General features: G+C 39.7%; 2 protein-coding genes across 4 annotated transcripts; both read right to left on the bottom strand.

Moving 5' to 3' along the window:
• Positions 1 to 804: 804 nt before the first annotated feature.
• Positions 805 to 7,049, bottom strand: socs9 (suppressor of cytokine signaling 9). Its single transcript, XM_030745378.1, has 2 exons — positions 6,934 to 7,049; positions 805 to 4,738 (listed from the first exon to the last, which is right to left on the bottom strand). The coding sequence occupies exon 2, from the start codon at positions 4,585 to 4,587 to the stop codon at positions 2,956 to 2,958; it is 1,632 nt and encodes a 543-aa protein (XP_030601238.1). The 5' UTR covers positions 4,588 to 4,738; positions 6,934 to 7,049; the 3' UTR covers positions 805 to 2,955.
• A 2,809-nt stretch (positions 7,050 to 9,858) lies between these two features.
• Positions 9,859 to 20,887, bottom strand: samd4b (sterile alpha motif domain containing 4B). 3 transcript variants are annotated; one of them, XM_030744417.1, is made up of 14 exons: positions 20,584 to 20,887; positions 19,058 to 19,571; positions 18,453 to 18,923; positions 18,034 to 18,276; positions 17,773 to 17,882; positions 17,367 to 17,453; positions 16,724 to 16,997; positions 16,340 to 16,425; positions 15,982 to 16,097; positions 15,552 to 15,744; positions 14,730 to 14,856; positions 11,687 to 11,770; positions 10,326 to 10,351; positions 9,859 to 10,081 (listed from the first exon to the last, which is right to left on the bottom strand). In XM_030744417.1, exons 2-13 carry the CDS (start codon positions 19,251 to 19,253, stop codon positions 10,347 to 10,349), a joined length of 1,992 nt encoding a protein of 663 aa, XP_030600277.1. In that variant the 5' UTR covers positions 19,254 to 19,571; positions 20,584 to 20,887; the 3' UTR covers positions 9,859 to 10,081; positions 10,326 to 10,346. The 3 variants fall into 3 exon arrangements, with proteins under 3 accessions (XP_030600277.1, XP_030600275.1, XP_030600276.1); XM_030744415.1 differs by lacking the exon at positions 10,326 to 10,351; XM_030744416.1 differs by lacking the exons at positions 10,326 to 10,351; positions 20,584 to 20,887 and adding an exon at positions 20,211 to 20,419.
• Between the last annotated feature and the right edge of the window lie 1,575 nt (positions 20,888 to 22,462).

Here is a 22,462-nt window from a genome sequence, read left to right as displayed (position 1 = left end):
TTTACCGCAGGACCTGTAATACCTGCATGATGAGTGCCACCGTGCTGCCGGCTGCAAAAACCAAACTCAATCCCTCCATCTCAATGCACCACACACAGAACACACAGTACTGAGTGGAGCCAGTGGCGAGCACATTGAAGCTCTTTACAGCCACCTGCTGTGCTTGATGTAATACAGCATTTTGAACTTACTTTTTTTTTTTTTTTAAATAGCAATTGTAAACTGAATTGTTAAGAATTTATCAGTCTATAATTTCTTAATAACATTTTGGAAAAATCCCTGGACAAAAATATTAAATGTACTGGGTAACTAGAGAGCTTAAGTAGTTGTGTTTATAGACAACAAAATATTTATCCAATTAATAACTTACAAATAGAAACAATTCATGCTGAATTGTATGCTTGGCTGTAAACAAATTTAAAAATTTAGCATCTTTAGCTGATCTGCTAGTGCTGGAAATTCATTGCAAATGTTGACAGAAAGGGAGCCAGCTGGAATAATAACTAGCAGGCCAGTTACAAACTCCTTTCCAGGAACCTATATATGTATGAGAATCTATGGGAGTTGTAAATATAGACACAAAAAACATCTTATTAGTGGATCATTTCTGCCACGAACACCTGACTGCAAAGCCTTGGATATTGGCGGAAGATACACAAGCCTCAAGCTGTTAAGGGACTCAAAGTGCTGGTGTAGCCCACACTTGTGTATGCATGACAGGTCAAATGTCTTCCATCACTCATTTTATTGTAGAGTTTTTATAGTGACTTAATTAAGTACACAAAGGTCAAAGGCTCTGACTTCGCATTTTGAATGCAGACTTTAATGGTGCATTGGAACTGCTGCTTAAATAATAGCAGCCTCATTATTGGATGAGTGCTTGTCATGGATGATTTACATTCTGCATGTCAAATCAGCCATCTCAAGGAGAAAACATCAACAGTGGCTCAGAGGACGAACTAGGTCCCGTTCACCATGGTTTCCCATTAACACTGGGATGGTTGGCTTTTGTAACTATTACTTAGTGCACACAGTAATTACCAATGGGGGTGTCTCTTCTGTGTATTCATTAATACAAACTGCTGTTCACACATAGCAGTGAATGATTCCCTGTAGAGGTAAAATCTGAAATTAATCTCTGAATAAGTCATAGATATGTTGCTGATAATGTAAGTCTGACCTGTATGAAATGCTTCAATCTGTGTTGCTATGATAATTTGTGGTATATATAACAATTTTATTTGTAATTTTAAATATGCAGATGTTTAAACACACCATTTAAGATATTTGCAGTGCTCATATGCAGAGTCAAGAGAGAATTATACATAAATGTGTTTATTTTAGTCTGGTAATATTAATAAAATAGATATTATGGATTGTATATTCAACTCAGCACATATAAAGCAAGAATTTGCAGTCTACTGTAAGACAGTACATTTTTAGATGATGTATTTTTATGTTTAAATTTCAGTGTTACTGAGCATTCATCACAGGTGTATTACATATTTATTACACTATAGCTTTTATGACCACACTCTTCCCTAACAGGTAGATTCATATACTTGAAGCTGTTCCCTTTTTCAGTGCCTTAAGGATTTTGGTTTAGAACTGATTTCTCTATGCAGAGCTTTCAGAGGGTACTAATTTTTGTCTTTGTAACTAACTTCATGTCAAGCCCCAGAAAAAAGCTGAAATTCATGCCGTCTCCCATCATTCTTCCTGTTAATTAAGATTCACCAGTGCTACTTCATTATGGTAATTTTGTCATTGAACTGCTGGAATGGAAGATTAGTGTAGAGACACCCTACCTCTTTCAAATACACCCAGCAGGAAGTATAGCAACAAGATCGATTTTTTTCCCCTTCACATCACTTAAATGCATAGAGGGAAAAAAAAAAAAAAAAGGACATAAAACAGATTCAACTTCTGGACTTATTGAAATGCACAAAAGTCAAGAGTTTGAGCAAAACAAGTTAAATAAACCACAGGGCTTTATAATTTACATTCTTCATAATTTACAATGCGGCTGACAGGTTCGTGGAAGCCACATGTAATCCTAACTAATGAAGACTGCTGGCACTGGCTGCAGCAATCTAACTTCACGGGAATACCAACAGCTTAGGATTGAAGCTGAAAGGTTTAGAATCTGAATGGAAGACATGCGCGTTTAAAATTAATGCAGGAAATCACACTGTTAAAGAAAAGGTTTACAGTGTATCACCACGTGAAGCACCAGCAGCCACATCCACCAGTGATAATATACTTCTTCATGACTGCATTAAAAGAGAGGCGTTATACCACTGGATGTTACCAAAACCAAGGTGTTCAGGGTGTTCCGTTACTCTGCAATTAAAAACTAATGTGAGCGTGTTATTATAACTCCAGTGAGTGACAAGCCTTTGCACTTTTAATAAGACCACGTAGCATATGCACCTAACTCTCATCCCTTATGATCAGCCCTGGGCTACGTAGGAAATGATGATTAATACCACAGACGTGCTGTACTTCAACACTTCACTTACAAGAAAGAAACCTTGTCAGTGCGTGTTTCACCTTCTCAGCACGTGACTGATGAACAACTTGATTATAATCATCTCCTTTCACTCTAGGATTCTCCCCCCCATCATTAGATAATTAAGCTGATTTAGTCACACTTGAAAACACAGATGATATGTGAGGATAGCTGTGAACAACACACATCTAAATAAGTCTGTTTAATTTAAGGATAAAGAACTCTGAGTGTGCAAGATCTGTGAGATTACATATTGCCTTGTCAGTGTTGTTTAGTACAATTTGTTATGGCCTGTACAGCAGGAATATAATAAATAAGTACAGTGTGGTGTAGGTTAATACAGCCAAACGGAGTGAAGAACAAGAATCACTGCTTAATTCGGTTTAGAGAGACTTTCATTAAAAATGTATTTGGTAGTTTCTTTAAGTCAGTGTTTTGTTTTTTCATTCCCACCAGGTATCCATTCGCCGTACACGTACTCTCTGTTTATAGTGGTATTCTTTCAAGTGCTTTTTTAAAGCATTTGGAATGGGAAGCATATTAATGCCATCATAGGTGGTGCAGCTGCTAATGACTGCTCGACAGATGTGCTGCAAGCTGAAGGGCTGTGTGCGGTGTATGGGGTTGGACAGGAGGGGCTCGAAGAACATGCAGGAGTTGGGATCCTTGTAGTGCTCTAGCAGCCCTGTAACTGTGGGAGCATGGAAGACACTGGGGTCATGAACATCAAAGCTAAAGTTGTGATTCCACTGTTCTATACGTGCATGTAGTGAGCGGCCATAGCGGCGGAAGCTAACTGAGAAGAGGTAGTCTTCCTGGGCAGAGTCCCGCAGGAGGAAGGTGCCTTCAGGCTTTCCCTCCAGCAGCGTCTCTGCCTCGTAGCGGTCCATGACCCCCCAGTAACACGGGAGGTTAGTGATCTGCAGCAGGTCTGGGACTAAACAGTGAATGTAATCAATCTGAGTGTGAATGCGGTAGCTATCGTGAGATTTATGATGCTCAGTCTGAGGAAGAATTGCTCTAGAGGTCATGCTGGTTGCTGTTATGTCTGGGTCAACCAAATCGTCTGAGACAGCCTCACAGGTGTGGACGGAGGCTGATGCTGAGGCTGCCACCTCATCCAGAGTGTCCAAACAGCTCTGTAGGAGCAGTTGGTGTTGTTGCTGTCTTTGGAGAAGAAGCTGCTGCTGCTGATGGACCGAGGCTCTGTCAGTCTCAGCTAAGTCATTCATGCCATGAGCCAGCTTCGGGCCGTGCTTGTAGAGAGGGTTAATTTGGGCTGTCACTTCAAATGTGTGGATCTCTGCATTTGGAGGTGGCTCAACACCTTGTTCAATGCTGATGCGCCTGCGCTCGCGTAATCTGTCATCCACATCCTCCACCACAGCTGCCATGGCTGAAGTCGGGGCAGTGCACACTACTGCAGAATCTAACAGGGGAGGCTGGGTAATGGGGGCCGTGTGTTGTTTAATGAGATACCACTTCTGAGCCAGCTCTGATCCTACAGGGAAAGGACAGTCATCCAACATCAACTCACTGAGATGGATCTTGCGCCTCGAGGAGGCACAGGCAGTTGATGATGAAAGAGCCTGCGGCGGTGGAGCTGGTGCCGCTGCAGTGTGTGTCTTTATTGGGAAACACTGTCCCATTGCATCTTGGATTTTTTGCCTGAGAGTGCGACTGCTGCTTGACCCTCTCCCCTCACCTTCACTAGATGTAGGTAACTCTGCAGCAGAGCCAGTTGCTCCCAGACTTGGTCTTGCTGTTACTCGTTCCTGTCCTAGTAATGAGGCAGCTACTTCAAAGCCCTGCCACCTCCAACTATCTCTTAGGGGGGAAGAGGAAGATTGGTCCCTGGTCTCCAGTTCACTCAACAGCTCACCATACTCAAAGCCATCACTGACAGGCCGCTCAGCTGGAGCTTCTTGGGAAGAAATGCCTTTTTTCTTCCCCTTTCCACCTTTCCTTCCACTGCCTGCATCTCGTCTCTCCTCTGACCGGCTCTGTCTCACCTTGGGACGAGCGCCCCTCTCTCGATCTTTTCCTCGGTTTCCTGACTCCTTTGGTAATGACATGACGGAATATGTGGAGACAGTTTCACCAATCCAGGAAACTGCTGAGGAATGACTTGTAATTGCAGTTATCTTTTAGCAAATGATTCCCATCCACATCCAGACATGTCACTATCACTGTCCATTTATAGTGACCATATAGACTTTGCAATGCCTGAAAAACAAAAAGAAAGCTCTGGTCAAAGCACAGCTTTAACCTTATGGAATATTTATAAATAACATATTGTCAAAATTCTGGTGATGCACACTCAGTTGCCAGTTTATTTCAAATACTCATCTAAAACTGATGCAATCTAACACAATAGCGCAGCTTAGAATTTCAATGCCTTGAAATCTAAGGTTCACTTTTTTGTTTAAATTGTTTTAGAAAGGTGTGGACTCTAGAGCCAAGCCTGACATTTTCATTATTGATTGATTTTGGTTCAAGAGAGACATTTTTAAACATGACGAAATTTTGAGTATCTATGAGATCAGATGAGTACACAGATGTATATTCTCTGAATTTAAGACATCTTACAAAGGAACAGATGACTAAGACATAACATTAACACATAATTAAGGAACTAAAAGTAAAGCACAAACATTCAGTTTTTAAGAACCAAACTACTTTGTAGGTTTTGTGACCTCTAGTTGTAGGAGAAAGCTGACCTTGCTGTAAAAATGTTATGTCCTGCCTGCATGTCAGCATATAACCGCTTTCAGCAGAACTGATACTGAAGTCTATTCTTAATAGAGCCAATATATCAGTTGGCTGATAACAGCCTCTTGTTTGATATGTGCACTTAAAAGTTCTTTTCTCCTTACAGAACATAATGCGGAAAAAAATGCCCGAGGGTGAGTCAGAAATTGTGCCGTTATGTAGTTTATCCAGCAGAACAGCACAAAATCCACTGTTTCCAATACTCATGCCTTGAACACATGTAGCAGAATAAATTTAGCAGAATTGGTAAACTGTTTTGAAAAATATTAGGGCAGCAGTTATTAAAATTTGAGTGGACAACCAGGTGAAAGATATCACACACAACTAAAAATCCAAGGTTTCCCCAATTAAGCTTGTTTCGGCATCTGAAGTGGGGCATACCAGAAAAAGTCTGAAAACCCCTGCATTAGAGGAAGGTTAATAACCAATAACCCCATCATTTCAAATGTTTTAATATAACTAACATCAGTATCTGAATACTTTATTAATCCCAGATGAAATTTATTTTTTTAAACATACATTCACTTAAAATATAAATATGAAAGAGAAAAAATGTGAAATCTGTATAAAACATTAGTTAAAATAAGTAAACATAAGGCACGGAAAGTGCCCTGTTAAATTAAAATTAAATATTCAAAACACTATGAACACTATAGACCAAGATATTACAAGTGGAAATAGTCCAAGTGTAATAAGGAGGGCTTATAAAGTTTGATGGCCATATATATAGGAACGATTTCCTGAGGCGCTCCTGTGACTATCCAGCAGAAGATGGAGTGGGTGTGAAGGACTGAATACTCCAAAGTTAAAACAATACTGTGTACAGTATAAACAAGATACTGTACACAGTATACTGTGTAAACAAAGGATGACAGACAACTTATTATATTAATACTGGCCATTACGGGGTTTATTTTTAGGTCTTCTCTATCAGCCCCAAAACTTAAGTGTCAGACAGGTTCTAGTTTTTGTCCCCATATCTTATGTCGTGACTTGTTAGAAGAGCTGCCGATCAGAAACAGGCGAACAGAGATTATGAAAGTTGACTTGTAAAAACACTTCTTTTCTCTTTTCCTACGTTAAGTTTCTTTTTACTTACGTATCCTGTAAAGCATTTCGTTAAAAACAGCACTGACTCTTACAGTGTTCCATAAATAAGGAGTAATATTATTAAACAACATTTTTCTAATGTTAATCTCAGTATAACTCAATGCACACTTTGTAATTGAGTGAAAAGTTAATACCGTGGCACACTCGTGGAAACCTGGGCAGAAGTAGCAGTGTTATCTGGGATGGGGCTCTTTCCTCTCAAATCACATCATCGGCTATTATCGAGATACTGAGAATGGTCGACTAAAGTAGAGATTTCACGACTTAGACTCCCACAACTGAGCTGACTTTAACCGTTGTTAAATGTTTTACAGATGCAAATTCATCAGGTAAATCATTAATCATTTGCATACTGTGAAAATTATCAATAATGTTAACAAGCTAGCATCGCTAGCAGACAGCTGTTTAGTGTTGGGACATGCTAAGATAGCGCAGCTAGCTATCTGCTAACTCTACTTTCCTGTCGTAACAAAGACTTTGCTCTGTCTATAGATATTTACATCTCGCTTGTTCAGCCACAATACAAATTTTGAACATACCTATGAAGTTGCAATCAACTTTCCAGGCCAAACAGACTTTTCTTCTTAAACAAACGACGGTATTAACAGCAAGACACCTAGCTCGCATTAGCTCGATGAACTGCTAGTGCCGCACAACCCGGAAGTAAAAGGGATTTCTGCGGCATCAATGGGAGTTGTTAACACAAGAGCATCTGAGTTTCCCTCAGCTGCTAAAAAACTAAACAACATATTAAAATTAAATAGACACAAACACAGACTACAAGTTAATTTGCAAAAGAACTGAACCTCTTTATTTGGACTGTCAATGATCCAAGGGATGTTGCATTTCAGACCATTCACATATGAGTGACAGTAAAAAAGTAGAGTGTAAGCATGTGATGCAACAAGGTTCATAAAATATTAGAAAAGGTTTGGGGTTGGGAAGGGGAGGGGAGTTTTTAGAATTAAATATAAATGGTCTAAGACAGATATATGCAGCCGGTGGGCTACATTATTAATTCAATAATAAAGCCGTGCTGGGACATTAACTTGGTCTCAAGACCACTTGGTAGACGTCTCCTTGTGGCACAGGCTCGGTACCTCTTTTAGTGGGTGTGTGGCATGTTAAAATACAACAGGCTGAACCTATTACATGCACTTCCCAACTAATTTCACGCATCAATGGAATGTAAACATGGAGTAAACATATTCCTTGGCCAGTTATTAGTGTTCAGTTTACTCATAATCACATCATGTGTGGCTCAGATAAGCATTGTCACCCCCTGCTGCGTCATCATTACAAACACACACTTGTAGAAATCTGCTGCATTGTACCTCTGTGTCTATTTGCAGTAACAATTAGGCTGTCCAGAGCAACAGAGGGCATGAAAAGGATAATCTGAGCCATCTGAAACAACACAGTTGATATACAGGATAGTGAAGAGTTAAAAATAAAAGACAGCAGAGTCTTAAAGCCAGGATGGTAAACTCACTGAAGTCCTTTGCGGGCATGAGTGCGATGCTTTTGCTAAGTCAGATAATTCCAAGAGCCTGCTCTGAAGAAATCTATGACTAGAATGTTTCTCATGACCATTATTAAAACAAAAAGTTGAGGATGCTGGAGCGAGAATTTCAGGCACCGCATAAACAGTTTATCAGGACATGACAGCTAACAGTTTAGTCACGAGGTTTGAGAAATAATTCTCTCTCACCACCACATAACCAAAAAAAAAAAAATCTACTGCAACTCATACGGAGTCCACGGATTAGGGGGTAGAAGACTTGCTTTCAGGCTCTACCCAGCCTGCTCAGGTGTGAGAAGGCTTCAGTTCTTTAATGTGTTAGATTGTGAGACAATGGTTTATGCATGACATCACATAACATGAATCTGGCATCATCCCAGAGAGATGTAAACAGTGACATTTAGGCGATATAAACATACAACATTAGTTGCAAGATTTCTGTTCTCCGGTGACACAGGGCACCACCAACCACCATGCCCTCTATCTACAACAGTGCGGTATTAGTGTGGCAAAACATGCGATTATAGAAAATAAGCATAAGTTATCAATATCAAGGGAGAGTAAAAAATACAATTGGAAAAAGATATCTGTAAATAACCATCTTTACTAGACAGACCTCCTATTTCTGATGAAATAATAATTTGAATGGTTATCCCTGCCTTATGTTGCAATCAAAAGTGATCCAAAAGTTAAGACCATATTACACATACATGCACCTCCGGCTCTGCCACATTCAAAGACAGAGGCTGTATAAGACAGTTTTTGATTCAACACTGATACCACATGATAATGTTAGGGTTCTGAGACTGAAACACACTGAGACACAAACAAAAAAATATGGACATCGCCAAGCACCTTGAAAAGTATGATTCATCAAATCATCACATTGGCCATTTAAGGAAGAGGGCACTGCGAGGGTGAGGCGCTGTGCTCCCTAGCATTTATTGTGAGATCAAGCTTCATTTTCCAAAGCCAATCATAAGGGGGCCAGAGGGTTGAGATGGGTTTCATTTAGTTTTCTCACCCAGCACTAGATTGTAAATTGAAAACACTGCCCTCCTTGCGTTTATCAATTCAATATCAAATCAGCTCTCACAGTACAAACCTCACAGCCCTTACTCGCCCCTCTGGGGATTCCTCGGCACAAAATGAGATTCATCATCATTTATGTAGTAGGGCATAAAACAACAGAGACAAATTGCAGCTGGCATAAATTCATCAAACCGCTGTTCTTTTTTAAAAATAGTATACCATTTCACTATAAATGTCTTTCTCAAATTGACAATCACACAACCCTTCTCTTTGGCTTGGTAGAAGTTTAGAGGAGGAAAGTCACTTCTATTTTTACTATATGTTCAGGGGGGAAAACAACCAAGACAAAGGATAAACCTACAGTTGAATTACAAGCTGTTCTTCAAGCCTTTTGGTCATCTCTCTCTTGCCTTTGACACAAAAACATGCTGTCTAGAGAGGACAAAAAGAACCAAAGAAAGCTGACCATGTTTCAACCAACAAAAGCCCCAACTATCACTGGTTAAAGAACAATTACAGTGGCTAAAAAGTATACTGGTGTCTGTTTATCAGCACCTGACTACAAGGGGGGAGCCTCAGTAAGTGTGTCACTGAGCCAAATACCGTTTAGTGCCTAATATCAAAGGTAATTTATTAAAAGTGCCTTAGCTCTGGCTGGAAATTTTCAGAATCTACACATATGGTGCAGAGTCTTGCTGTCAGTGTGTTTTGGATAGAAAGCCTTGTTCCAAGGCAGAAGGAAAAGAAGAGTAACTCAGAGGGCAGAACCCCTTTAAGAAAGCACCAATCTACTGCTTTTCTCTCACCACGGCAAACTGAGCTTCTGCACATCATGCCACAGTCCTGCAGGTGACACGGAGCAGTTTACACAGTTAACTTTTTTTTTTTTCTCTGTCCTGCAATATAATAATCATCTGTATTCCATTTTTAATAAACTTAGTTGTATATAATAACGTACAAAAATATTAGAGAACATATACACAGTTTTTTTGTCATTTTGTAGTGACTGCTTTGCCTGGTTTTCTGAAGCATACGTATATCTTTGTGCTGGGTGATGAGGATCTGAATAGGCCTCAAATGAAGTGTATTTTTCCTTTCTTCTTTTCATATTGTTGAAGTCCGGTCTGTTCCATCTGAGGAGGATAATGGAGACATGTTAAGTTCTACATTTATAATCATAATGCACGTCATCGCTGAAGGGGCATGTCACTGTCCTACAGCTAAACATACTGTTACATATAGCATTACAGCAAGGGTGGGTAACAATTTTTGTGGAGGGCCATACTGATTAGCATAAAGTGAAGAGACATCAAGACCTGGCCAGAGATTACAATGAAAACATTAGTAACATATAAGGAAAAAAATGAATACTCAGACCGTATTTTGCCCATGAGTGTTTTAAGCTGTACAAGGACAAAAAAAAGAACACAACAAGAAGGACGCTCAGTAGAACACATACCTCACCCATGCCACATTTCCTATGTGCCAATACTACGCTGCAATAGATACCACCCAATGTTGTCATACTCCATCAGTTTCAGCTATATTTTGGTGTTAGTTGCATGTCACTCACTTTTCTTATTCTACAGGAGTGAGTTATTTTTTGACCCTATAATTTTCACCATTCCAGATCATTAGATCTGGAATCTTCCTACAATCATGAACAAACTTTGCTATATGATAGATTGTGGTCATGTTGCACCCTAATTGTTTTTAGAGGATTCTGACTTATCCTCGTAAGGTTAGGTGAAAATATGTGAATATTGTGTCTATCTCACAATGGTAAAGAATCCTTTTAAAAATTTCTGGCTCCAGATCGTGACCCGGATCACCACCAAAATGTAATCAATTGTTACTTGTACCACCCCCAACAACTCCAGAAATGAAATTGAAATCCATTCATAACTTTCCGAGTTATCCTGCTAACGGACAGACAGACAAACGCGACTGAAAATATAACCTCCCTCCACTTATTGGTTGGCGAGGTAAAAACATTACCTGTATCTGGTAAAGGAATGAAAATATTATAAAATTTCCCCAAATTCATCAATGTCGTAACATTTTTACAACCACAATACTAGACATAATAGACATAGTAAAATTATGCAGCGCTACTGATTTTTAAACAAAAGTGCAACCTCCAAAGCTTAGAAATTTAGCCAGCATGAAAGTGACCGTGCAGAACATGAGGCTGGCTTCAAAAAGGAGACAACCGCATAGACTCCCATGTTAAAATGTCCAACTTAACTGAATTAAAATGCATAAAACTATTTTGGTTTTCACCCTACTCTAAATTAGGTGCATTTTTTTAACTTATCTACCTGGATATTTAAGTTAGGGGCGTGGTCACACTGATTGACAGATGTCCTGCCACAGGTAGTTGGAGCTGATCAAGTCTGCTAGGCTTCATCCACTACTTCGACTGATAAAACTGGACTTCTTCACTGTGTATGCGCCGTTGGAGCCATTTGGAGCATTTTTAATGGATTACCTGACTAATAGTATGGCTTGCTATGTGTTTCAGTTTTGATGAGTGAAATTCTAGTACTATTATAGTCTATTACTTAGCACTAATTGGCTGAAATGTGTGTGTCTATGAGTTGCACCCATTCAGTTTATGGATGCAGCTTGCTAAACCAAGTTTGCTAGCATCAAGTAAAGCGGTGTTGGTCTAGCTGATAGCTGTGTACAAGTTTGCTAGCCAGTGTCCCATTTACAATAAAGCTGCTGACACTTACCCCCTAAGGCATGCTCTGTCATACTGAGGCACAGTGATTCCAGCGTGGGGTTGATCTCCAGGTCAGCACCTGGAACTTGGCATTCTGAGAAAATGAATAAAAATCATTTTAGTCCTCAAGAACATTAGGATGACATATTGTCATGGTTTGTGTTTGTTTTTGCCCTACACCAAGAAAAAAGTTAAAAGAAGATCGATCTGTCTGTTTCACTTTTAAACTAATGACTGCATTATCAGAACACAAGTATGCTCCATCTGGCTACTATCTGCAAAAGAATAACCATCATAATGTTGCTGACGCTCAACTAACCTGTTGGTCTTCTGTCTGTTTGCCAGCAGTGTTAATTTCGTTGACGAAATATTTTCGTCATAGTTTTCGTCAACGAACCTTTTTTTTCATGATGATAACGAGACGATAAATAAAAACTACCTAAAATGATGAAAACAATAACGAAATTGATTGACACTTTCGTCAACGAATGAAAACGAGACGAAAATGCTTGGCGGGAACGAAATCCAATCAGAACTTATTTAATTTTGTGACAGGGCGGGACAAGTTAGGAAAACATCCAATCAAACGCGGAGATGCACAAATTTGCTCTAAACCCGGGAAGACCAAACTAGCCTGTGATTTGTCTTTACTTCCAATAGAACTAAGTTATGTAAACAATGTCATCAGGGAGAAAGAGAAGAGCTGATGTATGGACACATTTGTCCTTTGATGCCGTGACAAACAAAACGATGTGTAAACCATGTGGGGCGACTATCTTGGGTAAAAACACGACAAATCTTAAACAGCATGTGCAAACCAGTCACCCAGATCTCCATGCAAAGGTCAGCATTTTAATGTCATGCAGGGTAAAGTGTTTTTCCCAGTTTAGCATTTGTGTTTAGAGAAAATCTCCACACCGCGGTGGATTAGCCTTTCCTAATCTTAGTCCCGAACACTGCCCTGTACCTTTCAGAGCGTGTCCTGCTGTAAAACGCTCGTATTGTCTCAGTAAGGTGGTGTTAATGATCAGGTGTGTGAGAAGCAGGTGAAACACTAATGTTAATATTATTAATAATATTGCATAACTTTTAAAAAATGTTTAATTTTGTGTAAGTGTGTATAATGACTAATTCAAGGGAACTGAAGAAAATGCATTTACATTTTCAACCCTTTATATTTTAGTCGACTAAATCTACAGTCAATTTAGTCAACTATATCTTACGATAATTTCGTCGACTAAAACTAGACTAAAACTAAAACTATTCAGATGACTAAATTATGACTAAAACTAAATTACATTTTCGTCAAAAGACTATGACTAAAACGAAATCAAAATTTGCTGTCAAAATTAACACTGTTTTCCAGACAAACAAAACAAGGCATATGTTCAGCTTGGCAGGTTCAGTCAAATTAAACAGTATGAACATTACCAAAGCTGGAGGTAACTGTTCCAAGTAGTTAGATGGTGTTAAACTGTATACTTTTACACTAACTGTATTTTTAAAAGTGTTAAATGAAATGTAATGTGCACCAGATTAAAAAAAAAAAAAAACACATACACAAGTGAGATATCAGTCTGCCTTTGCAATCCTCTTTTCTTTGTCACTAGGTCGGTTAGCATTTGACTTACTCAAAAATGCAAACTGTGAACACGTGGTCACTTAAGATGAGCTTTAGATGCATTCTGATGTAAGGTGTAAATTTCAATCAATCTCAAGAAAATAAAGACACGATAGAGTGTATAGTACTAGTCTGAGAAGAGGGAGTAATACTGAGTTTGAAAATTTAACTTGCATAAAGACAGTTGGGTGTTTGAATGTGACATAGTGATACATAGACAGTTTTAAAGGGATCCTTCGGAGTACCCAAAATAACATAATGTTATATTTTATTTTTGCCTCTTTACTGAGGAACAAAACTCCGAATAGAATAAAAAACAATGATACCTGAGATTATTTACTTGGAGTCCTTCCATGTCGTATAATTTTTTCTGCTTTCATGCTCTTTTTACATATATATGGGTTTTAACCCCTTTTTTTTGCTTTGATCAGTTATATTTGGGTGCTACAATAAATGAAGTGAAACAAAAACAACAGGCCATAAGGAACAAATGGCAGAAGCAGATGACTCTAGATGCCACTGCATTAAAAATACAGATTTAAGCAGTGAAGCACAAACTTAACAAGGTCAGCAGTTCAGGAACACTGCTGTTCATAGGCTGTAAGCTGCCTGAAGCACAGTCAATTAGGAAACACGGTCTATTGGGTAGGACTAGGTATTAGTTTGAAATTAAACATTTTCAACATTTATGCAATTTGTTATTTAAAAGTAACAGAAGCAACACATTTTTAAAAACCAGTCATCTGATTTGGACACGGTCGATTAAAAATGCTGCATTTTTCAGGCTTTTGATTCTCTTTTAAGAATATAACAATATGAAACAGCCAGAGGTGTACATGTAGACACAAATTATAACTATGTCGTTTTCATATCTGTGTAGTAGTACATTTCTGGCTTTCACACAGTCAACTCCTTTATGGAAATGTCCTAAGCTGCTTCTGTTGAAACACGATAGAGCCATTACAGGTGAATTTGGAATGCTCACGTCTGGCACACAAGACAAGGCAACCAAAAGGTTATGTATACTATACGAGGCGACAGATTGTTTTCGGCAACATGCTGCTAAGCTGTCTTGTTAGTTTGTCCTTGGCACAGAGGGAGAGTCACACTCTATTCTGGCATCTGACCAATTCTTTTTTTTTTTCTTTCTTTTTTTAAACATTGGTTGTGTAGCTTGTTCTACTTGCAAAACTCAGAGTCAGACCCACTACTTTCAAATAATCATAATTTCAACAGCCATTTCCAGTTTATCTCAATAGAGACCATTTAACTTTCAGGATATGTAGGTAAAACTAAATGCTATAAAGTGTAAACAGGAACCCAAAGAAGTCAATATGGTTGTGTTTACATGCTGGCACAGATTGTGGTATATTAAACAATGACTCTGACAGTTTGTGGGTGAGTGCATATATATATATATATATATATATACCTTGCTGCTGGAACATGAGCATGGTTTGAGGGGAAGTGTGGACAGGGAGTGAGTGGGTCCGCTGCACAGAGCTGCGACTCTGACTTGGCATGCTGTTACTGCCTCCGGGGTTGGCAAACCACAGGTTCTATATATTGGAAAACACAAGTTCTCTTTACACAAACATAACTTATCCAGGAAGTTTCTTAAACCTTCAGCTAAGTCATCAAATAAAAACACTCAAATTCTATAAAACTGAAGCAGAACCAGTTTAACTGCAAGGGTATACTGATTAAACCTGCATTGTTTTTTGCTTTCAGAACAAAGATGTATTACGACTGTTTTAGAATGTCTTCGTATTGGCCAGTACTGCCAGGTAAAATGACAAAGGATAACAAAAAAAAGAAAAATTATGCAGAAAATTCTCTCAATCTGAAACATACTTTTAGATATAATCATCTTAAAGGTCATCGTTTAGCATGTAAAAATTCCTTTGACCCACTTCAAAATCCAGAAAAGTTATTATCCCAAGAGAACTCCACAAGTTTCATCAATCAGTAACTACAAGAAAAATGATGAAGTCGGATTTTTAGCTGATGCACAACACCACCAGCAATTGCTTATTGTTTATTTATTTATATTTTATTTTCCCTACAATGACCATAAACATTGGACTTGGTTTCACGTCTTATTTTTTCTGGGGCATCTATACCCCACCTTCAGTGGATTTATTTACCACCAGTGGGGCTTACAGTTTGAAAAGTAGTGTTATAGCTAGTAATGCATGTTACAATCTGATGTTAATATATAATTAATAATTATTTTAGTTGTTTAAATACTGACTTGTCTACCCTGTCCTGCCAGCGCAGGACTGGTGAGTGTGTGGCGTGGAGAAACTCCCGTAATCCCAGCAGGAAGACACATCCGTCCAGCTGGGAGTCCACGAGGGGTCATTTGGAACTGCCTTTGGCCACGCCGCCCTACACCTCCACTTACAGAACCTGCTGTGGGGAGGGAGTTGGACCCATAGGTCCAGCTGGAGTAGCAAAACAAACACAAAAGAAACAAATTAAGAGGACTCTTCAACTGTTAAGGCCATTTCATAAGACATGACAGCAACAATTTCAATCAGGAAAAGAGTGTGAAAGAAAAAAGGGAAGGGAAAGACAATCAAGCTAACAGATAAAGATGAACACAGAGTTACAGTAAACTGGTGTGACAGCTCCCCCGCTAAAGGGGAAGATCAAAGGTAAAAGAAGGTCAGCGCACTCACCCTTTCTGACGGTACCCAGGCATGTCCAGCATAGCTTTCCGAGGGAACAAGCGGAGCAGTTTGAGGACCTGCTGCTTCCAGGAGACCAGCCTTTTCTTGTGAGTTTCTGTGAAAGCCTGACAAAACAAGACAGCAAAGGGGAAGAAGAGAGCAGCACATTAGCAGAGTTTCTGGAGAGTTGGAATCTGTTTTTTTGTGGTTGTTTTTTTTTTTTTAGAAAAAAGCAAGATTTTCTCTGTTTAAAAATATATATTAAAGGCATATTTGTGCTTTAAGTCTGCCATGAGTTGCATTTATAAAAGAATCCACACAAATGATCTGAGCAAATAGAAAAAACTCTTCATCTTCAGTTTCTCACCTCATGTGTCAGACACTTCTCAATAAGCTGAAGGTAACAGCTGATATTTTCTTCATCTGGCCTTGACACCAGCAATTGGGTGCAAACTGAAGGGAAAAAAAGCCACTGTTTATATGCGCACAGTGTAAGTGATACCTGCTAATCTCTGTTAACAGGGGTAGGTGAAAATTGATTATTTTAAAAGTATCTTTGTTTTTACAGAATCCCTGCCCTGAGCATCAAATTTTCCATAGCTTTTATACATTTTTTTTAGGCTGTTGACCGTCTCATTTATGTGAACAAAGTTGTAAGAGAGGTTCCAAGCGGGACTTAAACACCAATTTAGTATGCAGTCATCATCTATTCAGTTTCAGTTTAGGTGGAAAAACCCTACTGTATTCTTACCTTTACCCATGACACGGGTGAACTGTCCAGCAATATCACCATCTGAGATGGGTGTGACTGAGGAATCTCCATCACAGGGAGGTGGATTGTTGGATTGGAAACCCTCTGGGGCCGGCTCTTTATCCGTTCCTGTTTTTGTAGTATCTGAAGGTGATGTGGTGGTGTCTGAGGCAGGATGTGCTGCAGTAAGTGGACTGTAGGCCTTAATAGGTGTAATTATAATCTGCTGCAGCTCCTGGAGGGCGTTACGCAAGTTTCCCCCTTCCAAAATATCCTGACAAGAGATGACAACTTCACGGTCACATGCTGTATATGCTATTCAGAAAAGTACACCAAGTTTTATGAGTACTGTTGCGAGTGGAAAGATTTCCAAGTTGTAAATGCAGATTTAGCCTGTAGTAAAGCAAACATTTGCTCCACTGAAATGTCTTACAGGAAGACACTGAATCCCTACCAACCCTCCTCCATGTTTCTATGCCAACAAGCAGATTGGGAATTTCCCAACGGAGTGAAATCACGATTGTCACAAAGTACATACGCGAGTGCAATTTTTATCAGTGATCAGCGATTGAAAATTCTTCAAGACAAAGCACCACTGCCTTTTTTTTTCAGCTTGAGAAAAATATTATCCCATTTGAATTACCTTTTCTAAAGACTTGAGCACACTCTGCCTCTCTCGGAGTTTCTGGATACTCAAGGCAATCTTATGCCGTGCTCCTTTAGTGACATTCTAAAAGGGAGAGAGAAAATAACAAGATGGCATGAGAAACAGGAGAGTAATTTCTTGTGGGAACACTGGGCAATTTATACAGTTACTAAATAACAGACCTAATCACCATCTGTTTCATTAAAGCCAAGGGGCAGAGGCAAAATCGCACCATTTGTATGTGCGACTGGGTCGATATAACTGTAGGGTGCGTTGTTTAATTTCATGCCTCATTGAGAGCTGATGTATCATCAGGTTTGAGGACAGTAATGTTCACAATTGATAAGGAGTGTAGAATAATCAAAGCCTGGCCTCAGTATATGTAAAAGGGAGGCTTAAAAACCTGTGACTCCAGGTGCTGCTCTGTGAGAATCATCATCTCCTCATAGGTCATCTGGGAGAAAAGTGATGCATATTTATGAAGGCGGAGACTCTTCAACCATGCAGGAACATCTAGAATAAAGGCCCAAAAAAAAAAGTTATTAAAAAAAAAAAAAGTCACATATTTTGGCTTATAATCACCACAGCTGTTGGCTGTGCATGGCTTTTACCAAAGCCAAAATGTTGGACGTGCCCTTGGCTTGGTATGGTAAAGAACTCTGACCTTTCATACCACTGCCATCCTCCTGGAAGGTGTTGCGAACGGAGCCTTGCTCTTCTGTCTGCTCACTGCCTGAAGAAGCTACACTGCTCTGGGGCGAAAGGGGTGCGTGGTCTGTTGGAATAAAGTTCTGTCGGCCCACTGCATCATCCTGGCTAACCCACTCAGACCCACAAGCCTGGGGACTGGAAGGAATAATGGAGATGGACTTCTTCTGAGGGCTGGGCTGCATCTGCCCACCAAGACCTGGAAACAATCCAGACATAAACAACCAAAAAGAACAACACTAACAATTTTAACTAAATACTGCTTCTGAAACATTGCCGATGTCCTCATGATGGACATCTCATATGTCTTTACTAAATCATTCCTTCTACGTTTTCTCCAAAAATGAAAAATGAGAATTAAATGACATAGATTACCTGTATTATTGCTGTTAATAGGTGAGGACATCCTGCCTGGGAACGACATGTGTCCATTCTGTCCTGCTGAAGGTGTGCTGGATGAAGGAGACTTGTCGTGCCAGACAAGGCCGGGGTCCAGAGACTCAGCAGAACTGGGCCACTCATCAGAGCCCTGGCGTGGGTGGTATGGGCTGGATGGAGCACGTGGTGTATACCCACTGGAAAGGTGCTCCTCCAGGTGGTTCAGCCACATGGCGAGAGATGTGCGATCATCCAGTGTGGTGGCAGGGTGGATGAGGGCATAAGATAGCAGCTGCCTGCTTTCTTCCACAAACAGGCTACTCTCAATAGTGTGACTCAAAACCTTCTGCAGCAGCTTCATGTACTCACATTTGGCCTCACTATTACGTGGTTGCAGCAGAGGCAGATGGGACAACAGCAAGGACACCACTTTCTCTTTTGGTTCCTGGTGCCACTGGCTGACAATTGCTAAGGACAAAAATTTTTACCTGATTAATATTTTATCATTTAATATAAGCCATTTTTAATTTTAGAAAATTAACTAACATGGTTTTGTAATTATAAAGTAATTAATAATAAATTACACTTAAACTCTCAGCTACCTGCATTGTTGGCCTCAGCTTCAAGGATGTGGATGTCAGTGCAGTCTGCCAGCCAGTGTTCAAGGCAGATGTGTAGAAAGCGAGCTTGGGTGCGGGATGCCCTCTTCAGGAGGGACAGCAGTGCCACCGTCTGTTCACACTCATTCCAGCTTTTGAACCAATCTGTGAGGATACCTACCTGGTCTCGGAACATCATGGCGCGTCTCCTTGGTAAGGAGAAAAGGAATGTGTCAACAGGGAGCGGGCTACAGGAAATGCTGCTCTCTCAGACACAGGCGGGTTAAGTCCAGCCCCGCACAGCGGGGTTGTATTTTCAACAGTCCTGGGATTCCCCTCAGACTGGACCGAGGGACCCTCACATGGTTCAGATGCAGGCAAAACTGCAGAGGGGGTTGTGGCGTGGGTTTTTCTGAATATGTCTTTAGGCTGAAAGTGAGTGTCAGCTGTAGTAGCTAATGACACAAACAGGAAACACTTTTTTTTTCACTCCGGCATGCTCTGGATCATCTGTGCCCTATTACAAAATAAAAAACAGAAAGCAGAACACATTATATACTTAGATGACAGTCCACCCAATGTCTAAATTAAGGTTAAAATCTCATACAAGATAAAACTTAAGTAAGAGATCTCTGCAAGGGGGCAGATGAAATTAGCCTTATGTTAAAATAAGAGCATTAAGCAGTCCATTGCCTCAAACTTACAAACAAGAGTAATGACTGTTGGCTGATGGCAATGGATCATCAACTTCAGTGAGTGATAAAAATGAACTAACAATGGCAGTCTAACCTTGTATCAAGAGCATTAATCAGAGATAATGCCACAAAGCGCAAATACAACAGACTACGTTATAAAGACCTCTTCCACTTATAGGCTCCTTATGTTGTAGCATCATGAGAACAAGTCATTCACAAAAGGTGTGTCAACATCGTTATCCGTAAGTGTCTGGGTCAGTAAAACGTAGAGTAAGTTAAAGCATAAAAGCAAAAAAAAAAAAAGTCCAAAGAATACAAGTTATCGGAGCCTAGTTTTTACATATATTATATCCACTACTGAGAAAATGAATCACAGACGTGTAATCAGTAACCAGCAAGGGTAACTTTAGCGTTAGTTACATGTCAAAACTGCTAACTCCCAACACTGCAAAAGGTATCACCTGTAACATTATGAGCTATAATCCTGGTTTACGAACAAAGCAGAGTGTTTAGCTGAAAGCTCCGGTCATCACATTACTACGAGGGGGTTCTTAAATTAAAACGGGCGAGTATAACACCGGGCAGCTAAGCATTAGACAGCGGTTAGCTGGAGTTAGCTCGGTCGGCCTAGTGTGTGATGAGGGATCGAGATTTGTATTGTTTTTCGTTGACGCTGTTGCTGCCCCTTTTCTCAGTCTCGTACTTCAGTCTTAGCGGTAAAAACGAGAATGCTAAAACGCTATTCTGATTCACAACAGGTTTTAGCCAGATAGCAAAATAAAGTTGCGCAAGTGACGACTTAAACTACAGAGACTCAAAAGATTTGTTGTTTACCTTTTGTCAGTTGTCACTGGTTAGCAGGCTAGGCTAGTAGTAATCATAGCTAGCTCGACGGTAGCGTTAGCTTCTTAGCTAGCAAGTTTTGCTAAAAGATGCAGCAACGTTAGCTTAGCTGGGAAGCGTAGCTATTGATCCCATGCGTGGTACTCCGTAAGGAGGTTCCTGTACAGCGGTAAGCCTTTGTGGCTTCAAGCATACTATATTAAAGAATGTATGTACAAAAGTGTTAGTTACAATACAGAAACAAGGAGTGTACGCCTGGAGAAATCTACTTCGATTTTAAGTTGACGTAAGAGGTGGGCACAACGTCATACGTCTACACGACGCACGTTATATTTATGTCCGCCCACAATCATAAATATGAAAAAGACCCCGGCTGAGACGGACTATCCATCCGTTTATACATACATTTTCCTACGTTTTCTCCGCGAGAGGGCTGTTGCCCATCCCAGCTTTCACAGGTGGAAAGGCGGGGTCAGTCAATCACGCACTTTCAGGTAGTAGTGAAAGAAAAGGTCCTTGTAATGGCATCGCCTATCTTTCGTTCACGTTCCCATCATCAATCATATTAATTCAACTTAGTTTTGCTCTATATTTATCCCCTGGTTCTCTGCATCCCACATACTGTGCCTTTGTGTCCCACCAGTGGGGCCAGCCCCACAATTTAAGACCCATTAAATTAACTTAACGTGCTTGTTGCAGGAGCCTTCCTAAGGTCCTGATTTGTAGCAGTGCGTATTTCCCTAATGTGGGAGACTGCTCCCATCAGGTGGTCTGTCATAAACATGAATGTCAATACCAAATGCTTCCCACCAGAGCACTGTGCTATAACAAAATGATTAATGACATTCACTTCACCTGTCAGTGTTTTTAATGTTGTGGCTGAGTGGTGTGTGCTGTTCTGTCATCTTCTCCCACTGTAGTAATATAGATCAAATTAAAGTGAATTTTATTGTCATATTGACCATATGCAAGTATGTAGAGAGACAAAATCACAAAGCTCAGGTTCCACAGTGTGCACATATACATAGTGCAAACAAGAAAAAACAGTGTGCTTCGACATAGAAAACAGTGCAAGTACAAAAAACAAAATACATACCAGTAAAATTAAACTAAACTATATGGTTTATATTTACAGAGAATATAGGATGATGCTTGAATTGACCAAACATGTCCAGAGTGTATGGACAGTACTGTGCAAGAACTGTATAGAAGAAACAGCAGCTTAACCTGAATGCAAAGTACAGTAGATTTAGACTCAGTTATCACACCTGTTCACTGTCATTTTACCGATGCCTCACAATTTTTTAAAACAATATAAGGCAAAAAAATTGCACCCCGTGATTGTTTTTTACATTCCAGAAGGAAAACGTCTAATTATTTTGACCCAGTATCACTTTTATTTTACTGAAAGTTGTATCTCACATGAAATCAACCACGTGCATCTTTGATTTTATTCCTACTAATTTTTTTAAAAGTCACCGACACAGCTCTTTATCAGTTGCATTTTTTCATTCTGCTTTTAAATGTGCTGTGGTCTAGCCTCTTTTAAAGAAATCAAACTTTAATCCTTCTATTCGTAGCAATTTAAGACCAATTTCTAAACTCAGATTTTTAACAAAGGTTTTCAGAAAAGCTGTTTACACCCAGCTTTTAGCTTTATGTGTCAAATTTACATCAATACATCCTCCTCATTGTAACCAATACCCTTCTTTTAGCAGTTCAAGGGGTGAAATTTGAAGTCCTTTAGACATATCACAGGTTTTGATACAACAGATCATCTGAAAAAATGCCTTCATTTTAATTCAGCTTTATGTATATAACACCAAATCACAACAGTGGCCTCGGGGCACTTTATACTGTAAGGTAAAAA

Source organism: Archocentrus centrarchus, chromosome 13 (assembly GCF_007364275.1).
Source record: "Archocentrus centrarchus isolate MPI-CPG fArcCen1 chromosome 13, fArcCen1, whole genome shotgun sequence".
NCBI lineage: Eukaryota > Metazoa > Chordata > Actinopteri > Cichliformes > Cichlidae > Archocentrus > Archocentrus centrarchus.
This window is presented reverse-complemented; position numbering and strand designations above follow the sequence as displayed.

Excerpts from the sequence above, each read along its gene's own strand:
- socs9 (XM_030745378.1), bottom strand. The coding sequence starts at position 4,587 with ATGTCATTACCAAAGGAGTCAGGAAACCGAGGAAAAGATCGAGAGAGG.
- samd4b (XM_030744415.1), bottom strand. The coding sequence starts at position 19,253 with ATGATGTTCCGAGACCAGGTAGGTATCCTCACAGATTGGTTCAAAAGC. Across the intron at positions 18,924-19,057 it reads AGCTGAGGCCAACAATGCAG|CAATTGTCAGCCAGTGGCAC; the intron begins GTAGCTGAGAGT and ends TTTTGTCCTTAG. Across the intron at positions 14,857-15,551 it reads TGGCAGGACAGGGTAGACAA|AACCTGTGGTTTGCCAACCC; the intron begins GTCAGTATTTAA and ends TCCAATATATAG.